Source organism: Mchenga conophoros, linkage group LG15 (assembly GCF_057382185.1).
Source record: "Mchenga conophoros isolate Kocher_MC1m ecotype Shallow Benthic linkage group LG15, M_conophoros_male_GT1.1, whole genome shotgun sequence".
NCBI classification, from domain to species: domain Eukaryota; kingdom Metazoa; phylum Chordata; class Actinopteri; order Cichliformes; family Cichlidae; genus Mchenga; species Mchenga conophoros.
In genome coordinates, this window is record NC_140540.1 from 11,925,184 (window position 1) to 11,946,229 (window position 21,046).

The 21,046-nt window shown below is 40.5% G+C and overlaps 1 protein-coding gene across 4 annotated transcripts in view; it reads right to left on the reverse strand.

Annotated features, from left to right (window-relative positions):
* The window catches only part of utrn (utrophin), a 193,911-nt gene that overhangs the window by 17,422 nt on the left and 155,443 nt on the right, over positions 1-21,046 (reverse strand). For 3 of the 4 annotated variants that reach the window (XM_085247254.1, XM_085247256.1, XM_085247253.1), the window contains 6 exons: positions 20,650-20,816; positions 17,569-17,680; positions 13,885-14,021; positions 7,676-7,714; positions 7,122-7,187; positions 4,777-4,842 (listed from right to left, as the gene is read on the reverse strand). In XM_085247254.1, coding sequence (XP_085103380.1) covers positions 4,777-4,842; positions 7,122-7,187; positions 7,676-7,714; positions 13,885-14,021; positions 17,569-17,680; positions 20,650-20,816 — 587 coding nt within the window. The remainder of the gene's footprint in view (positions 1-4,776; positions 4,843-7,121; positions 7,188-7,675; positions 7,715-13,884; positions 14,022-17,568; positions 17,681-20,649; positions 20,817-21,046) is intronic. The other variant, XM_085247255.1, reaches the window with a different exon arrangement.

Genomic DNA, 21,046 nt, shown 5'->3' on the forward strand with positions numbered 1-21,046 from the left:
ACTGCTTTCTCTATACGCAAAGGAGACTATGAAATGAGTCCCTAATACTTGGCTATCAAGAAAAAGTTAACACAATAACCCTGAAGAACAATCTGGTGAACTAAAATGTCTCAGGTTTTCCATTTCACTTAAGAGTAGTGAGCAGAAATTCAGAATCCATTATGGTCACATGTATAACCACAGACAGAGGTTACCGAAAAGGACGCCTTTTTTTCTGGAGACGACAGTAATTATACTATTTCATGACCAAGGTATGGGCTGAGTGAAACGCTTATGAAAGGGAGCTCAAAATAGTCTTTTTTTATCTCTTTTTAACATAAAAGAAACAATATGCCCAGCCTTGCATGAACACAGAAAAAAAAGCTTTTTATGATTAACCGGCCTAAGCAGCTTATATGATGAGTTCAGAGCATCCTTTTCTTTAGGAATTCAATTCGGGTCTAGTTCAACCTTCCCTGTATTTCGGTAAAGATTTTAGGTGCCAGTCATAAAAGGGACATGAAAAAAACTTTCTAAGTGGTGAATGTAATGCTTAAACCTTTCCGCACTCTCAGAGAAGAACAAACACATTCCATAGCTTAAAAAAAAAACGAACTCCTGTAACTAGCAGCTCCTCTTGGCCTCTTCTTGCATACCACTTCTTCCAAATATAGTTTGTGTGATGACTGCTTTAACTTTCACACACTCTTCACAAACTTAACTTTCCTAGACTTTCTGAAACTTTTATGGAGATTCTGGCATATGCATGAACACAAAGTATCTGTAGTTATTCATCAATTTCACTAAATAATTGAAGGCTGAAGATGCTGAAACCAGTTGTTGAAAAACGGCACAAAGAAAGCAGAAAGAGACGGGAAGTCGACACAGCTGTTGTTGCAACAAGCAGCAATACACCAGCAGGCACACACACAATCACATTTCTCTCTTTGAATTATCACTCTGCTGTGACAGGGCAGACGCTCATGATGGAGATGGAGCTACTCGCTACAGAGAAACTAGGACCGGGGTCCTGCACAAACCGAGTGACCAATTAGGGAAGGTCCCCGACAACGGAAAGCTGCAGCAGGACATTATAGCTGGCAGGAGGAACCCAGAGGACTGCAGGAAGGGGATCATTACGTGCGAAAATGGGGACTAGAGGCGGTAGAGTAGTCTCACAGACCACCTGCTCTGAAATCCTGAGAGAAGGAGGAAGTGCCCTTTCAGTGCACTTCCTCCTGCAGGCTTACACAGCGTGGGGGCGGCTGAAGAGAAAGAGACCCAGAAATTATAGAGATGATAGAGGATCAGTGTGGCAGAAGATTTAAATGTGAATAATAGTGATGAATACCAAGGCTGTTAGTTCACTGTAGCTACAACTTGAATATGAATTCCATGCTTGGTACGCGGGAAGGCGTAGGACATGCCCGAGGGGACTTTTACAGTTTATTCCGCTACAACAGTGATCTCCAGGCTCAAAGTCTACCTAACATATCACAAAGCAAGCATCTCCTCTCAAGCTGAATGCCACGATCAACTGAGTAGTCTAAGCTCAGAGAGAAACAGTGAGAGATGAAGACGGATGAAAATATAAAGAAAGAGAAACAACGAAATCAGGAATACCAGAGGAAACAGGGAAAAAAGGGGGGGATCAAAGACGGTCAAAGGCAAAAATCTTTTATTCTTCTCCCCCGGCGAGAAACATTTATAATCCTTGATTTCTGTGTGTAAAGTCCTTCATTTATTAGAGTTACTGTTCTGCACTGCACGCAGGGCTCTAAAACATTATTTCAGTGTTTAACACCCTGCAGTGTTTAATCTGAAGGTTGCCTGGGCCCAAAGGTAAAGCATGATTAGACTAGAACAAAAACTGATGAAAGAAGGAAAAGAGAAAAAGGGGACAATCGGGTAGGATGAAAGGTGGTTTCAAAAAGTAAAGGGCTGGAAAAATAAAAAGGGAGAGGAACAGGAATAAAAGGGCAAAATATGAAAGACAAGAAAAAGGGACAGTGCTCGGGGAAAGACTGGAAAGCGAGAGATAACCAAACAATAAAGCCCGGCAACAAAAGGGGAATTGGAGAGTCTCGCTCCTCGGTGGTGTCCTACGGCGCAGATGACAACGCTGCGCTTCGGTTGAGGGTCAGAAATAAAAATAGGCAACGCTAGGTTTCTAATTAAGAATTCCCTTTTACATAAAAGTGACGCGAAACAAAGAAGCACACGTGCATGCACGCGCACGTAATAATTATTGAAGTCAATGCAAAGCTAAAGATGAGTGGATGTACTGAAAATACCAGCCAAAAGCCAAACACGCGCATTTAACGGGCAATCGCAGTCACCCGTGTTACGGAAGCGCCGACACCGCCGCCTCCTACAGCAGTTGGGATAATTTCTGTGACTGTGTGTCCTTACAAATCACCAGATGGAGTGCAGTGATAGACAAAGAGGCTTTGGTGAAATCAGCTGTAGGCAGAAAAAAGTAAATCTCGCAAAAAGAAAGAGGGGGAACAATAAACCACTCAAAACTCAAAGCTTTGAAAGGAAGGGGAATGAGAGTTAATTCGTTGCAGAGAGGGACGCGTGGCTGAGTGGGCTGCTTCACTGTAGTGGTCTATATAACAATGCCTTTAAAAAAATTTATTTGATTCAAAGTTACTAACGGGCCCACTGATGTGCAAAACAGCTGCTAGAACTACTGTGAATGGCATTCAGCTGCAGAACTGAAGCACTTAAGTGGACACTCATGACGTTTAGTCTAAAGTAAATTTCAGGGCAAGTAGGCTGGCTCTAATGATTATGCTTTTCACGTGTAACAATTCCCATCAGGGATGAATTCAGGATTGTTTAGCCAATAGTCAAATGTAACAGCAGACAGACTAAATGTAGGTAATTTTCCCAGTCAATTAGCGATACCCTTTAGGCTGAAATATAACACAAATGTTCCCCATTCAGGGCCAGGTTATTTATTTAAAGCACAGTAACTAGAGCAAGGTTTTACTGCATTAAAAAGCATATTACGTACATGACCCTGCTGAAATTGGATATATATAGAAGATGGCTTTATGGTGCACCATGAATATAAAACACTAACCAATCAAATAACAATGTATAGTTGATAATACATTACTTCTATGGATCTAAAGGCATTTAAATGTCCCTGTGCTGTTTGTATATGTAGTTTGCATCTGTTGCTTTGCAGTGAAAGTGTAAAAGTAAGAGAAAGCCCAACTTTGACTATGCACTAAATGTTCCCTTTCTGCTGTTAAACCCATTAGCCTTTCATCGAACCACCATCTTCCTCACTTCATTAATGCCCTGCATACATTCTGTGTCTAACATCTGCGTTCTTTCCAGTTTGTTTTAGAGTTGGAAACGATAATGGCTTCTTCTCTTAAATAAGCCCGAGCGCAAAGCACAAAAGAGAGCGTGAGGAGGAGTAATGATAATATGTTTGTCCCGCATTACGAAAGCTTTGAGCGAAAATAAATCCACCTCTGTTTCTACTTTGCCCTGCTCGCCAACAGTTTTTGTCTTTCCATTCTTCGGTCCTCCTATTGAGAGCGGACAAATGCAGCTTTTGGGAGTCTTCAATAGCGTTTTGTCTTCGTCTGAAACTGTTATTCTAAGCATCAAGGTTGGTTGAAGGTGAAGTGTGGGAGCAGTGGTCCACATGATGCAAGCACATCAGCAGGGGATACAACCTACAACACAGCGAAGTTGCTTTATAAGGTTTTAACCATCCACCCCGTGTGCCCTTCCTCTGTTGTGCTGTAAATGCTGTAAATACTCTTTGTTTTTTAAAGAAGAATTTCCTTTTAGAAATCCCCAAACTATATTCGCTTCTGTTCACACAGCGTCTAGGGAATCTCTTTGCTCTCCACTTCCAAAACCTCCAAAAACACGTTTGTATAAGGTTTTTTTTCCTGCCACTTCAAATTGTTTTTGAAAATTAAAAAAAAAACAAAAACAGCTTAAATCTTTCCATGCACGTATCCAAACCTATTTGGAAAATCTTAAAGATCTACAAATGTCTTACCAAAAACGATGCAAAACCCAGAAGTAATTCCCTCCGCAATGATGAGTGTGTGTGTTTCTATTTGAGCTCGGAGGGCATTTGAGCCGCAAGAGCAGCTCATTCCCGCGATTGGGATCTTAGTTGGGAACCAATACGTCCTTCAACTTGAAAGGCCTGCAGACAGAAGCACGAACACAATCGGGATCCTCTGCGCGCATGCTCCTCATCAGCTTTTCTCCCATTTCTTGTGATTTTCTTTTCACGGTTTGCCATGTTCTCATCTCCTTTGATTAACGATAGCGCTGTTGTTATCGCAGATCCTGAAAGCAGACACTCTCACTTTGTCATTGTTGGCACTCTAATCCGGTACGTTCTTTCTAAAGTCCTCTACTTCACACTAATCAACCACATTGTCTTTTCCCCCTCATTTCTCACTTCTTTTACTCTCCAAGAAACCTTTCTAATTTTTTTGTGTCTCCAGATCTCGGTGCAAAGATGTCAAAAGCTACCTGGTATTTATTTATTTATTTAAAAAAGTGCTAGGCAAAGCAAGGTGAACAGTTTTCACTGAGGATTATAATGAAACCAAATATCTAATATGGATATCTGGAACATATTCACTTGTGAATTATCAGCTTCATGAACATTAAAATGGGTGTTACAATATATTATTAGACAAATCTCAAGTCCCAGACACTGGAAATTGAAATCTGTCCAACATAGTTGAATGGAAAACACGTAACCATGTAGAAAAATGCTGAAAATGACCAGCAGTGACTCACATGCTTCCTGTGGCTGAGCTGCTGTCTGTGGGTAGAGAGCCGTTGGAGCGTTCCATCTGAGCCAACCTGAGGAAAAAAACAAAACAAAACAAAAAAAACACCATCAGGGAAATTACCAGCTGAAACTAAACCATTTGAAAGCTGTCAGCATCTCATTTAAATGCAACAGAGCATTAGAGCAACAGCGTCAACAAATTATATTAATGCCACAGTAGCAGACCAATTAAAATTTAAAGCATCTCGTGGAGTCCACAAGCATGTTAATGATAAAGATGCCACAGTTTGTTTGGGCTTTTTTTGGTGCTTTTTGTTTTTAAGGGAGGAAATGGATTACATCATTGAGTGATTCTACTTTATGCATGCACAGTTTATATCCGAATGTATGGGATCAATGTTTGGATGAATATGTACGACATGCTATGGGGAAAACGTTTGTTTTCTTGATGACATATGCAGTCAAAGCAGCCATGCTAATGAGGCTGGTTCCCCACATCAAAGCCTGTCTTACACCAGTGTAAAAGGGGCAGATTAAAAATATAACCCACAATATTAAGAAGTTGATCTCTGACAGAATATACATTAAAGGGAGAAGCTATAATTCTAATATGAAATCTCATCAAAGTGTGCATATCTTCATGCGCATCCGTACGCTCCAATCTAATCTCTTATGTGTTTTTATTACAGCTGAAATTGTAATTCTGGTGTCACTTCTTCAGTGAAACGATACCACCAGAAACAGTGAGCGAAGGTTAATGATGTGTAGCTAATGGAAGGTTACAGGGCTGCGTCACGAGAGTCATAATGAGTAAAGCTTTCTGCAGAAGTCCCGGAAAACTGCGGTTGGGTTTTGATACAGGAGATGAGATTTGGACCAATTAGAAAATCTTTTTAATGGCACAGATAGGATATAGCAAGTATATCAGTGGATCTTAGTATTAAAATGATTTTTAAAAGAACACGACAGAAATTCAGTCCAAGTGCAAAAAAAAAAAAAACCTACTAAAAACATCAGTTTGTTGATGCTGTTAATGATTAACTGCAGCTCACACACTGTGCATACAGATGTGCTGATGTACACAGCAAGATAATTTGAAGCAGGCGGTTAAAAGCAGCTATCAGGCCAATCTGTTACTAGACTGATTTTAGCAACACATCTATAATGTCACCAGCTCATGTGGTGGGTGGCTGCATGCCACTAAATCCACTCAGCAAGCAGACATCGGCATCAAGCTGATATTTAATGTATGTCAACACTGTGATGGATTGTCACAAAGTTCAAAAAGAGCATATTAGGATTGTTTGTGCCTTCCCTGGCACCCAAACATAATCTCCCTCTACCACCAACGCATTTCCCTCACTTTAATCAAGATTTGGAAAACATCAATAAATGTTGTATTTTTCTATTATGGATCTCTTGAAAGGTTCAGGTCAATTATTTTTTTCTATTTTTAAAGTAACAATGAAAAATCCAAACGTTATCGATTTTAATCAGATGCTTTGGTGCCGTCTGAGAAGAAAACTGGCAAACAGTATTCCGGTTTCTCTAATTTGTATGAAGCAAGTTTTAAAATGACACTTTCAGCACATAAATGAAGGCGAAATGCTTATTTTCGTCTCCAGTTTAGTTGGAACCATGCCATTTCCATCTTTCTGGGCTTTTTTGCCTCCCTTTCTTTTCTTTTGTCTCAGCTAGTAGGAGACATTTAATGTCCCTGACAATAGAGCCAGCTCAATTTCCTAAAATAAGCAACGGGGTACTTTGATAGATGCAGAATTTACTTTTTTTGTGTTTGTTTCCGAAACTGAAGAGCCATTTGAGACATGTTTTGCTGTGTAATGACACTAAAACACAAAAAGAAAAGAAAAGCTGTTCCATTACTTATGAACGCCTGCACTACACATGCATCTTATGGTACTAAAAACACATTATTTACTTAATTAGATCCCATTTACTGGAAATTACATTAGATAAATTATACATTTAAGAAACCACAATTGAATGTTTTCCCTAGCTTCCAAGCACCGACTGTTTCCGATTTATTCCATTTCTTTAGCTTGGAGAGATTTAATTTGGTTGTCACATCTGCATTTGTTGTTGCCCCTTTCAGATCATTATTTTAGTGCAGACTGAAGGGAAGTGCGGCCTGGGGGGAGGGAAAAGCATCTACTTAAACGCTGATGTCCATTAGATAAGGGTCCGCAGTTACAAGAATTCATAGAAAACTTTTTAAAATGGTCCTCAAAAAAGAAGCTGTTCAACATTTAAATGCAATTATCGATTCTTTACACACATGCTTCGTGGCATTTGCAATGAGAGGATGGTGACTGGAGAATCCAGTGCCTACCTGCTGGCATAGTGCCCTATCCTGGAATGGGTGTCGTCATGAGAGAGCTGAGGTGACTGGGACAGCCTGAAAATGAACGGGGTAATGGAGATGAATGAGATTCAGCAAGCCCACACAAGCTCATTAACACACTGATATTCACATGCGCGCACACACACACACGTTCATGGACAGCCTAACAGCCCCTCATAACATCACCTAGAAAACAAATCTCATGGTCCTAGACAGAGAAATAGGAGAGCAGGATTATCTAAAGAGCGACTGGATGGTTTTTGACAGGCCTGCTGGGATCAGCAACTGAATGCTAGCTGGGTGCTCTAACAAGGAGAAAAAAGTGAGGGTGAGGAGACAGGGGGAGACTTTTTTTGGTCCCATGCTCAGCCAGTGACTCAGGCAGGCAGGTGGGCAGGCAACATGCAGAGCAGTCATGGCTTAGTTGGTGTGAGGATGATGGGGGGAGATGAGTAAGTGAACAAGGGAGTAAAAGAGGCGGTGTTTTAAAGGCATTCCAGGCTGGAGACGAGGTGGTGTTTACTGGTGGCGTAGATACTCACTCATACTGCTCCGGACACATGCTGATGAGGGTGACGGGACTGTAAGAGAATCGGGAGGGGAGAGGGAAGGGAAGTAAAGGAACCACAAATCATTTCAGGGTCAAAAACCACTGAGCGGGTCAGAAACAAAACACACAGCAGGTAGAGGAAGAAGTGGAAGGAAAAAGTATGTCCAGCTGCTGAGCGCCTGGATTCAGCACACGAGAAGTTTGCCTGTAGGGCTTTCTTCGACTTTCAGATTCTGTCACTGTTTGGTTAGTTTTACTCAGCAAAAATACTTGTTTAGCTCTGGGGAAATCAAAATCAAAATCAAATACATCCTTTCAAAACTGTCACCCATATCTACAGAGTCTGACTGATAGAAAGCACTGAGCGCAAACTTCCCCCGTGTGCACACAGGAAAGGCGTGTAAAACAGTGACCAACATATCTAAATATACACCGAATGTGGCCGAGACTATCTCTCGTGGAGTTATCTTCAATCTGTTTCAGAAGTAGACTTGGAAACAGTTTGGAAAAAGTGAAAATGGGCAGCTGGATCTGTCAGTAACACCCTGTAACACAAACAATGGTTGTGTGTGTCTGAAAGATCTCACACACAACGGGTTAATGATGCAAGTTGATTTTGCTGCAGTCACACACATCTCATTAAATTGGTTTCACAGTTGCTCCTGCATACAGAATGATATGGCCTAAATTCATTCCCTTTTCTCATTTATTTCCTGCAGGATTTACAGAAATAGCAAGCCAGGAAAAAAAAAATCAGTACAGTAGAACCTATTTCCTGGTTAATCTGCTATTGAGTCCAATACAATATGTTATATAAGGAGAACTAAAAAAACAGTGCAATAAGCACACAAACGAAGATACGGGTCATCGAGTTTTGCTAAGAAAACACTGATGCAAGTCTTTTAAAGTTTCTGCTTTCCAGCCCACAATAACTGCTGCTATTTTTAGCGACCCAGAACACAAAATTGTCATTTGTAAACAAACGGGACACCTTCTAATCCCAAGAACACAAAGAAATGTGCCGTTTTCACAAAGGAGGCTGGCTAGAAATTGTTAAGATAACAGTTGAGGTTGACGTTCTGTTGCCTCGCGCTTTTGTTCCCACATTAAAGCAAAGAAAATCAGAGGGAGACGTGAGGCACGGTGGTTATGTTTCTCACAGCGGGGCAGCCAGCGTAGTCACACTTCTGTAGCTGTGAGGAGAATTCAAAATGTAACAGGAGATTCAGACAGAGGAGAGGAGAGAGAGAAAAAAGACGAGATGGGGGTCGGTATGGCAGGCTGAGCTAACTTCTTGGAGGCAGTGCTGCAGCATTTTACACACCCCCGCCTAAATCTTTGCCTGGAGGAATACTCGTTGTGCTCATCTCGCCTTTCAGGAGACCGACATTAGTCTTTAGCTCTGCAAAGATAGATAGCTTTGCAGATTGCAGATGTGTTTCCTTTCATACATATCTCTGCAACCTCTATTCAGTGAGAAAACTTCACTCTTTAGATGAACTCTGGAAATAAAGAAAACAGGGGGGGGAGAAGCTGCTGCCTGCGAGTTTGCTGCAGACAGAGGAGAGCTTAAGTTTGACCAGGTACCAAAGCAAATCATTTTGAATACAATTTGGTGCCATTTACAATTAAGAAATACAGACAATTTCTCTCTTTACTCTTAAATTTAACAAATGTTTTTATATTTATCAAACTAAAAAACTAAACATTTAGTCTGATTTGATGTTACAATTAAAAAAGTGTTTGTGTTTTTAGCTGAAGAGTATGTAAATATCTGGTTTTAACTGTATATTTGATGATGTTGGTGTTTGGCTTGATTGTCAGCACACAGAGGGAGAGAGAGGAGAATGAGGACAGAACAGAGATGGAACAAGAACCAGGTGAGACAGACCTGTTAGTCAAATGGTTGTTTACCAAAACTCATGAGAACATGTATCCAGTACCTAGTGTTTCTTCTTAGATACCATTTGTTACTTTTCAAATTCTATATTTATTAAGTTATGCAGGCTTGTTTGCACAACAAGGCTAAATAATTACATAAACTTTTCTCAATCTAAATAGTGGACTTTGGTAAATTAAAAAATGAGTGTAGTGCAGGTCTGTGATGATTTTTAGTGCTACTATCATGTAGTTGTGATTGTGGTTCTGTTTTGGTGAAGTCCTAAGTAGTCCTGATTTTGAACTGTTGTAGTCCTGTTTTAATTCCGGATCAGTTCTGGGTCTGGTTGAATTGGGGTTTAGTCCATGTGTCTTGATACAGCCCCGACTTTGTTCTGCCTTGCTGCTTAATTAAAAACCTAGTTTAAGGTGTCCTGCATATGTGATATATATTTTTTTCCTATGTGAAGTCATTCTTTTTTTAACAAAACTCAAAACAGAGCCTATTAATCTTTCAGTCATTTCTACCCTCACTTAATTTCCTTTCGCTGCTCAGCTCTCACACAGTGGCTCAGCTATGCTCCAATCCCTCCTGTGCTGTGCGAAAGCAAAAACACAAATATGCCTGACACCCGTAAACGAAGCAGCATCTGGCTGACTTTTTTCGTCTCGGTCTTGGTCTCGTCTCAACTTCGTCTCGGTCTTTGTCTCGATACCCTCTGATCTTGGTCTTGTCTTGGTCTCGGTTTAGGCGGTCTCGACTACAAGTCTAATTCAAAGTCATGTAAATCACCTTTAGTTTGTTCTTTTCCTCAGTTTAAACATCAGCAGGTCATCTTGTCTATATATGTGAACTAACAAGAGTTTGAACAGTTGTACCTAACAAAGTATAATGTGTATGTGTTAGTCACCGTAGGGAAATTACTCCTCTGCATTTAACCCATTCACCCAGTGAAGCAGTGGGCACCAGTGCCACCAGTGGCCACCAGTGCAGCGCCCGGGGAGCAGTGTGTAGGGACGGTTCCTTCCTCAGGGGTACGTTCAGTGGATTCAAACCCCCGACCTTCCGATCATGGGGCAACCACTTTACCTACTGAGCTATCCCCCTTCCCACTGAGTGGCCACTGAGTATTTAAAAATAGCAAACATATATATAATAAAACAGTTTTTTTCTTAATGTAATTAATATAAAAACTATTTTACTGCCATATGACAATAGAAAACTTTTCCTTTTAAAAGTCTGCTATTGATTTATCCTTGTCAAATCATTCCATTAAAACTTTTAGTTATATAAGAAAATTCTCCCACAAGCTTTCAAATCCACATTCAAAACCATTAACCTTCCTGCGAGACCTAATACAACAGAGACTCATCTGCTCCATCTAGTAAGGTTGGGTGAAAAGCAAAAAAACCTAACACTGAGTGGAATACCATTTGAATGGTTCTTTCACATTATCAAATATAGCTGCGACGAATCAAAAATCCTATCTGCCGTGAAATGAAGCAAAGATATCAGTGGGAGGTGAGAGTAGGTGGTGTTTTGCTCACTCTCAAGGTGGAGAGAGTGGGTGGAATTAAACAAAAAAACAAAAAAGAAACAATGTTACACGAGTGGAGAAGAGGGAACGCGAGAGAGCGAGTGCATTAGTGAGGGCGATTATTCAGCAGACAATCTAATTTTCTCTTCTGCTGCTCAGTACTATAAAATCACTACTTCTTAAAAGTTCCCTTTGTTATGATGACTAATGAAGACTGACAACGCACTAAAAAGGTTTGGAGTGACACTTAAAATCTCTTAATATTTAGAAATAAAAACTGCAAAACAAATTGGAAATTAAAAACTGTATATTTTAAAATTGTAAACAAGCATTATCTTACTGCAACAAACATGACTGCAATTGTTCTGGTGTTTACCTAATCTGTATTAAAGCTCTTATAAAGCAGGAACCCAGACCTTGTTCCAATTACAGAAAAATCCATTTCAATTTAGGTCACGGTATTCATTTTTATGACGCAGAGATGGCAGAAGCCACCAGACTGTGACAATACAGAGCCAAAATGAACAGGAGCATTTCTTAACACTGGCTATGTTTGGGCCAGATCTTACAGGCGGTTCAAAAGCTGCTTTCTTTGCCTGTGGCGATACATGGATGGCCCGCTGATCACAGATGAGACCTAATGCTGTAAAAGAGACAAAATGATGAGCATGAAATAGCCCTAAATTTCTTTAAGTCTCCATTCGCTTCTGCCATATTCCCTGCATTTCGCTGTAATTTCACTACCTTTTAGAGACATTTATCAAACCAGAAGCTCTGCAGGAGTCATTTGTCAGAGAGGAAGAGAAGTGAAAATGGAGCGAGGTGGGAGGTGAGGAGGACAGGCAAGGATGGGAGGGATGAAAGCGGTACGGCAATCCATCTGAACGGTGACTGCGCACGAGTCGGGGAAAAATTTATTGAGAGAGAACAAGTGACTCATTGTGTGTGCATACGTGAACAGCGCCGAGAGTTGTTTTGCTTTAAAAGATGCAAAAAACTACATGGTTCAACGGAAATGAATGTTGCATTAGGAGTGAGTGAGTGATGGCACATTAAAAAAATACTAACAAAGAAAAACAAAGGAAACAACGGGGGGACAAAAATGCACAGTGAGGGACGTTTTATTTTATTGTGAGTCTCTTGTTTGAAGGGGCAGTAACTCAGACAGCCTCCTGGAAGGTATGACGTAGGGTATCTACATAATATGGGCCTAATTAAATGGCTCTTTTCAGTAGGATTTAAGGCTGGTAGCAGAAGGGACATAAATTAGACATAATCACTGGGCCAGTGCTGCAGACAAAGGATCCACAGTGCACCCGCTTGAATTCAATTGGTCCATTTCTAAGAATTAAGAAAAAGAGTGTTAGTGCTAACTGTTGCTTATGCAGCGAACACCACAGTTCTGTCCCTTACTGAAGGATAGTCCAAAGCTCTGTGGAGGTTGGCTGTCTTTTGCACATCTTTGTGAATTCATAATTCTATCAATTTTGATAAGATGCAGATAACTGCAGACACGCACTGCTGCTGTAGCTGTCCCCTGTCCTCCTTTGAACATGTTGTTGACTATCTGAGCAAATAATCCCAAATTTAGATGAATGGAGTGAAAGACTAAATGCATGTTTGAGCTTTGAGTTAAGTCTTTGCTGGATTTTTTCATATTTCTTAAGGACATGACTTTCAGTGACTGTTCATCTTTTGAAGATTGCTTTTCAGCCCTGCTTTTGTCTCCCACTTGTCCGGTGTCCTTAATTTATTTATTTTTTTTCCACAGACACAGTTCACACTATGCCGATAGCTCTTTGGGAATCACTTTGTTGGTGCAAAAATACTATTTTATTCCTGTCAAACTCTGTTATCTTTGCCATTTTTCATAAAACGAACTAAAGAAATGGGAACAAATTATATGTTTTCATGACAGGCTGCAAGTGAAAAAGTGCTTAAAGATAGAAAAGTACCAATTTTAAATTCTAAGTTGTGTGTAGGCGCCTCAGTGTTTCATCCTTTGTTTGTTAAGCCACTCAGCACTGACATATGAATCATTCAAGCATTAAAAAGGCACCTAAATCAAACAGAAAAACCAAAACATTGAAAATGGCCAGGTTGCAGGACTGGACTGAAAATGAGTGAAATAAGCAAAAGGCAGCCAGTGTCAAAGAAAAACTTTCAAAGAGCTTCAGAACCCTGGAGAACTGATACTCAAGACCACTATAATGAAAGTGAAAGAAAGTCTGTCTCCTTGAAAGCAAAATTTAAAGAAATGCTGGGGGGCTCAATGCCCTCAAAACAAGACTCTAAGAACTTTAATGGTGTTTTTATGCTTGCGGCGTCTACTACATGATGTGCCGTCAAACTCTATGCGTGCCACCATATTTGGGACACTTTGGCTAGTCATGCACCAGATTACAAAAATCAAGCTGCTGCAGCTGAGTTGAGGGTACAGTCGGTATCAGGTTTTATCACCATTTTAATGTTACTCCAGCACTGAAGCTCAGAGATATACAGATATACACTGGGACATGTTGCAACAGTTTGAAAACGTGAGACTATATCAGTGCTTATGTGGTGGAATTGTCAGTGTGTCTTCTTATGCCTTCCTACACCTTAATGGTAGCACAAATAGAAATGCCAGCGTGAGGATATTGCATCGCGCGTGGAGGGTTAACTTGCTGCTTAATAGTCCTTAACAACAGTGTGGACACACAAAACATCCTTTAAGGGTTATAGCAACTATGGAAAAGTTTTTGTGATCCAAAAGCACGTATAAAAAACCTTATGGGTTACTTACGTTTCCATGTTGTCGCCCTCTAAAACCGTCTGTACTGGTAGGTAACCTAGCCGTGGATGTTTGGCGAAGTACTTCTTAGATCGGAATTTGTTCTTCAGCACTTTGGTGAAATCACGCATGTCCTCACCTGATGTCGTCTGTAAGAGGAAAAAACATAGATGGGCAGGGGGTCGCTTATTATTTATTGTAGTGTGCAATGAGTTCAAAGATTTCTACAGTCTCTTCTGCACACATAAGCATTTGCGTGTAAGAGAATGTGTTTGCTAATTAGATACTTAGCAGAGGTGCGCTTTCCGCCACGCAAGCAACCAGTAAATTACCAAACGGGTTTGACCACAGGGAGAGAAAATCCCTTCCAAAAGATGCAGACAACCACTGCTAAACACACACACAGGGGCACGCGCGCACACACACACGCAGGCAGGCAAATACACAGCTCCTACAGTTGACAGATATGCATAAATGAACAGACTCTATTGAGTTCACTCGGCTTATTGACTAATCCACACAATTTAGGATGGTAGCCTGAGCAAACCAACAGCAATTACAGAAGAGTTATACTAAAGCTGGAGAAAAATTTGTGCAAGTGTGTAAGCTCCTTCCTGTGAGGATTGAGAGACATGCATTTTTTATTCTACTGCCTCTATTACATTGGGGGGGGGGGGGGGGGGGGGATATAAGACCCCAGTTGGAAACGAGTCAAGACGTTTCAATAACATGACCAGACAGGCAATCGCAGTCAAACTGAAACACAATATTCTCTTAGGTCAGTTCAAAACTTTGAAATTACGGTAATCAATACATCACGCCCCAAAGTTGTTTAATATCCCTGACAAAGACAATGAGAAATATGAAGACAGCACTCCCATAAAAATCATAAGCTAATAAAAAAAATACAATATTGTGGCCATAAAATAAACAGTATGACAAAGATGAGAAAACAATCTTATTAAATGACCGCAGTGAGTCTCACCAAAGCCGCTATAAATCTGTAACTCTCTGCAAAATGCGTTTATTATTCAATATGGACTTAATATTTTCAAAAGCATAAAACTGAAACACAATTTGGTTCGAGCATGGGGAGACACACAAGTATAATTACATATCATGCTGATGGTTTTTTGTGTTTGGTTTTTTTTTTTTTTGAGGGAAATAAAGAAAAAAACAATTAAAAAAAGTCTGACTTTTACTACACAGGTGCAGATAAAGCTACGCTGAACTGTGAGATTTAAAATGAGACAATAAGGTGATCCACAACTTATTATTTTGTCAGAGATCTATATCTCTCAGGTTGAAACAGCAAGATCTGGGTGATTTCCTCTCAGTCCTCACTGTGCTGAGGTTCAATAAAGCTCTGTGGAGATGGATATGTAGCGTTTATGAACCTGGAGTTGAGTTTTGGGGCTTTACACGGGGATTTGAGTCAAAGCTTTCAAAGTTTCTCTTCGTGATCTTTTATTGATCTGGCTGTAAGCTTTACGTCAGTGTTTGAGCAAAACACAGCTTCACCATGTTGTGTTGTTCTTGTACTTAGCCCCATCCACTCTTTCTTTCTCCTCACACATTTCCCTTGCTGAAAAACCTGTGGATACTATGCTGCTGTCACATCCTTTCAGACACATGCACGCAAACTGAAAGTTGCAGCTGTTATAGCAGACACGAATCTGAATACTCTGGCTGACAACTTAAAATATTCATTTAATCTTTGTTTTTTGTTTTGTTATTGCACTTTTCAGGCTGCTGTCATGAAAAGAGATCTCTGCAACACTGATTACTGTCCCTCTGGCAAGATCTGCCATCATATCTCTTGCATGAGCGTGGCCCCCTTGAGTTCACAATCATATCTAAGTCTGTCTTGTTCCACTGCATGGGTTGTTGGGCAACCCGTGAAGTACCTCCCTTCGCTTTGGCTCCAACAGAGGTAGAGGTGGATATCCACAGATCAATCTTAGTCAGAGTTTCAATTATCTTTGCTGTATTTGATTTGCATTTCACTTACATGTGTGCAAATGGCCGAGAAAGACCTCAATAAAATCTCCTTTGATGTTAAGAAAAAATAAGAAAAGTGAAAAGGGAAAAAGCCTTCCCCCCCCCCCCCCCCATTTTTATTTTCAGTGAAGGGAATCAGTAACCTCTTGAGTGATTACCCGGTAGCTGAGTACTAATAATTAACCAACAGATTAAATGTTTGTTGCTGCAGCACAGCTGAAAGTAAAAAAATAAAATAAAATAATGTTTTTTCAAAGTCAAGTCTGTCAGGCAGCTGCTGGGCATTTTAACTCAGGGAAGAGTGATCACTGCTCCCTACAGCTACTCCTCCAAAGTCAATATCTATCCCATTTAGGAAATTGAAAAAGCTAATTAAAAGACAGAAATGAGAAATGTCGAGAGAAACTCGAGTCACTCAAAGTATGACGTTAAGCAATACTGAAAAGAGTCAGCCCACAAGTGTTAGATCCTAATTGAGGAGAAGAGCAACGTTCAATTTTGCCAAGCTCCCGTTTTTCCAATATTCATCTCTAGCTGTGAAGTGAAATATTTTTGGCTTGGAAGGATAAAAATATAACCTTGAGTATTTTACCATTTGTACGTTCGGAATTAAGCCAGGGGTGTTTCGGGAGGGCTGATTGAGAAACAAGACAAAGGAATTTAACAGCATGTGAGGCGACAAGAAATTCTGCAGTTGACAGAACCTAGTTTAAAGGGGAAAAAAGAGGTTAGTTAAAGCCTAGATGCTTCAGATTCACTAAATGTGTCGTCAGTATAACGTGATGTGAACAAGTCTGTTTGTGTTTTGATTCGGGCTGTTTCTAATCTACGTTACATCCGATACGTTTGCCTCTTGTTGTGCCCTCTGATACACGCAGTTTCTGATTTCTCTGTAAAATGCCAACCACCTTCAGCACGTTGGGTGACTGCCAAGGTATTATGCACATTAAATGCTGTCTGTCAGTTTCATTAGAAAATTCATACACTAAATACTTACCAGTAACTTCCATTAATCATGCTACGTTACCATTCTCATCATGTATATGCGGTATCATATAAAGATTTAGGAACTGATGCATTTTCATACTTTTTAACTCTAGACTCCTCCTGCCCTAAAACCTACCCAATACTTTAGAAGTGAACCTATCCTGAGTCTACAGCTTGATCTATCACAATTTCTCACTGAGGCTGCTGTGAACGTCAGAGAGAAACTCCCAGCAAAGTTCAAAAAAATTTCCTCCCAGAAGAGTGCAGTCTACTTTAGCTGCAGATGAATGCAAATGACTTTCAAACAATGCACGTTTAATAAATAACTCTGGTTGAACCCAGACAAAGAAAACCAGAGAGTAAGACATGACTAGAAGATTAAAATAACAGCATGCATTAAGTGCAAAGAAATTGGAAATGAAAATATGTATGAATGTGCTGCTGTAATACTTCGGATTTCCCTTAACGGGTATTAAAAAAAGGACATGAATATTCAAGGAGTGGGAAGAGTGTGAGTCAGTGATTTATGACATCAGGCACGGAACGGTTTTAATGAAAGATGGGTTAGGAGGTAACCAAAGCCTGAAGTCTGTCTGAACCCCGAATTCGTGTGCTTTCATTAAATGGATGAGTGGAATGTGTGAGCATGTGGAAAAGAGATATGAGATGAGTTAGTGAGCAACGTCTGTGTGTGTGTTACTTTCTTACCGGTGTGCAGTACTCCACCATTGGGTAGTTAAGCTTGTGACCCTTGGCGGTGCGCCCAGAAAAGAAGCAGCTCTGACACACGTCGTAGTTGAAATGCTTCAGACTGCGATACCTAGAGACAGAGAGAGGGCGAGGTGAAAAGTGAGATAAGTTGAGATGGGACGGTGTGTGTGTGTGTGTGTGTGTGTGTGTGTGTGTGTGTCACTTTCATGTCTTCAGGATGTGTTTCTGGGTGTGTGGGCACATATACACCACTACAACACGACTCCTCTCCAGGCTACTCCGGAGTCACCTGGAGAGCTGCTGTTTTCCAGAGTCACTCCATCAACCTTTGCTGCATGAATATGTTTATGTGCACACAAAAGTACATTCACGTGCACATACACACACACACACACACACAAAATGTGCTGACAGAGCGACAGACAGTTGGATTTTCACCAAAGCACAACAATGTGACAACAACTGTTGGGATGTTGTCCTCAGCAGCAGCTGTAGCCAGAAGGCCATTTAACAGCTAAATTGAGACAGGAGCCATTCAGACATAATAGCTTAAGTCTTTTATCTTTCTCTCCTTTCCAGCTCTCCCAAGGTTAGCTGACTGATGAGCTACGAAAGAGAGCTATATATCAAAGGATGCAACAGTGCGCATGACACCTCCAAGTCAAATTTGCCATTATGTACTGACACATAGCATATTACTGTTAAGGGGATGGGGGTGGGGTTTGAGTCACCTTCACTTAGAAGGTGTTGAGATGGCCCTCATTTAATTCGCCAACTTTGGGTAACCAGCAAACTTGTATTGTTTGGTGATCTCCTTTTTGCTATTGATCAATGTAGGATCAACTCAAGCGGTGGAAAACCCCCCCCCCCACAAAAACCCAACAGCAACAGCAGCCTTGGTGATAACTGATTAGCGTTTAGCATTATTGCCTCTTCAGTTACGTACTGGTAATTTTAAGCCCATGCTCTTGGTTGTAAATGTTCCTTGAATGGCCGATTAATGGCTCAGTCTCAAAACATTAACCTCCTAGGACCTGGCGTCCACATATGTGGACATCACATTTTGGGTTATTTAGACCAAAATACTCAATTTTGGGCCTGATATCCACTTACAAGGACATTATACTGCTACTGTTCTATCAGAATTTTAAACAAATATCCTCATATGTGGCTCTTATTTTTCATAAAAACTAAAATAATCTGGTAATTCTTTGTTTTTACATTCATCGGGCCCCAATATGCCCAAATATCAAAGAGAAATTAAAAATGCATGCCATGGAAGAGTTCGGGTCTTAGGAGGTTAAAGTAGGACGGTAACCTCCTTCAAATTAGGGGGGAAAAAAAGACTGCATTTAGGTTTTTGCAACTGCCGACTTATTCCAAGTAGTTGCAGTGACTGGCTGGTCGGACAGATGTTGGGGGTTTTGCACTTTGGATTGAAGGATATTGCACAGGTCACCCTAGTGGGAGACAAATTGTCTCCAAACTCAGTCCAGCTCAGTGGCTAATCACTCAAAGACAGCGTGGCAAAGGTTCCCAAGTAACTGACATCTAAATTATAAACACACATTACAAACAGAGCACAACTCTGTCGCTTGCAGATAAACTGCTGTCCTGCAGCAACTTTGTCACTAATTGTGGAATTTCGGCTTTAATCCATGAAGTTCCGCCTGGTCTCTGTATGCAGGTAATTAATGTAAATTTCTGTGTTTGTAGACAGGAATAAATCTGTAATTTTCACAGGTTTATCTAAGTTAATTGCCGTTTTTTTGTTGTTGTTTTCTTTCTTTTGGGGGGGGAGGGGGGGGTGTTCTGTTAATACCTTTGGTATTAAGGTTGTTATCAAGTTGTTATCTTCTTTTTGGGGAAAAAGAAAAGTACTTAGAAAACCAATGTGAATAACTATTTTCCACTTAACCACAAATATATTAATTTAATCAAACCATCCATCTATAAACTCTAATTAGTTTACGATTCATTCCGATTCTTATTATTACATTTTGAATTTTTAGCCCCACAAAATATGTAAAGCCTTTGGGCTCCCAAGGATTTTGCTGTAACAAAGTGTGATGACTGCTGTCAGAATCAACAGTGCAAGAAAAAAAAATACATGCAAAGTACCAAGAGTGCAACTACGACTCAGTGGCATATAACCTATCTCACTAATTTGCAGAATTGAGTTAACATACACCCAGTCAAATCAAACGTATATGTCGACCCTCCTCATCCGAGGCTAATTTTAAACCTACTGATATTCTGAAGAACATGAAAAGTACTTGAAACCCAGTTGGTGCCATGTCTCAAGACCACACAAAATGCCTGCTATGCATTTTTCCTCCCCTTTCATTCCTGCTCCCTGCCTTTCCTTCCCACTATCGCGCTCTCTCATCGATCAATGACACAACTTGGGAGATGTGTGCTTCATCAAATGCCTGAGCGTATTTCTCTTTCTGCTGGCAAAGCAAGGTATCCGAAGGAGGCAATCCTGCCACCTAACCTTACTTAGAAAGGTGGGGTTATTACCATCTCCGGCCACACAAAAAGCATTTCCATCATGCTGGCCAGTGGAAAACCTGAATTTTGTTTTGAAATAAATAAACCTGTTGATCTTTCGCTACCTGTGATTACTCAGTAAGAGCAGTAGCCAAATAAAAGACAGGCAATATTTAGAGCACGTGTTTGTGTGTGTCAGTACTGCACAGGATCACTGCCAGTTGTTAGCTGGGTGATCAGCTGTTTAAAATTTTTGAGAATCTGGTGGTGAGCTACCTGTTTGTGTGCTACCTGTTTGTGTGTATGAGGATGTCATTTTGTTTGTGAGTACTTGTGCAAGCTCCACTGCAAACCTCCGGATGGTATTTAGTCAGTGGTGTATCAGCTGCTGACATTTAGATAAATGCCTGCCCTCCAGAGCAGACCTGCCCTTTATGCTCAACCAGGAGAAAACAATGCAGAACACTTCTAGATTTGCTGTGTGTGTGTGGAGCCTGTTACAAGTTGCAGACTTTATCACCTTTATTTATTTGGCATGTTACGCAAATGCCGACCTGAATGCTAAATAGGAATATGTGTATTTACCTGAAGCCAACAATAGGACACTCCTTGCAGATGTTACACTTGGCCTGATGTTTCGCCGTTTCTGCAGCAGCCACTCTGTGCAGGACAGGAAGCCAAACCATGGACTGAGGCTCCAGACGCATCCAGTCAATGAACTCTCTGGGCTTTAGCTCCACCTTATTGTTTACCTGGACATTTAAAAAAACAAGGGGGCAGGATTAAGAATTAGGCTTTTAAATCAAAGGTTTATCAATCATATGATTTACAGTTCAATAAAGGTTCAGCAATGAGAGCTGATAAAATATAAAAGGCACTCTCTGCAGCATGGGAGAAAAACACGCAGACCAGAAATAACTAACAGGCAATAACTTCTGACTTGTTACCAAACACGCAATAAAGACGCAGACAAATTTAAGAT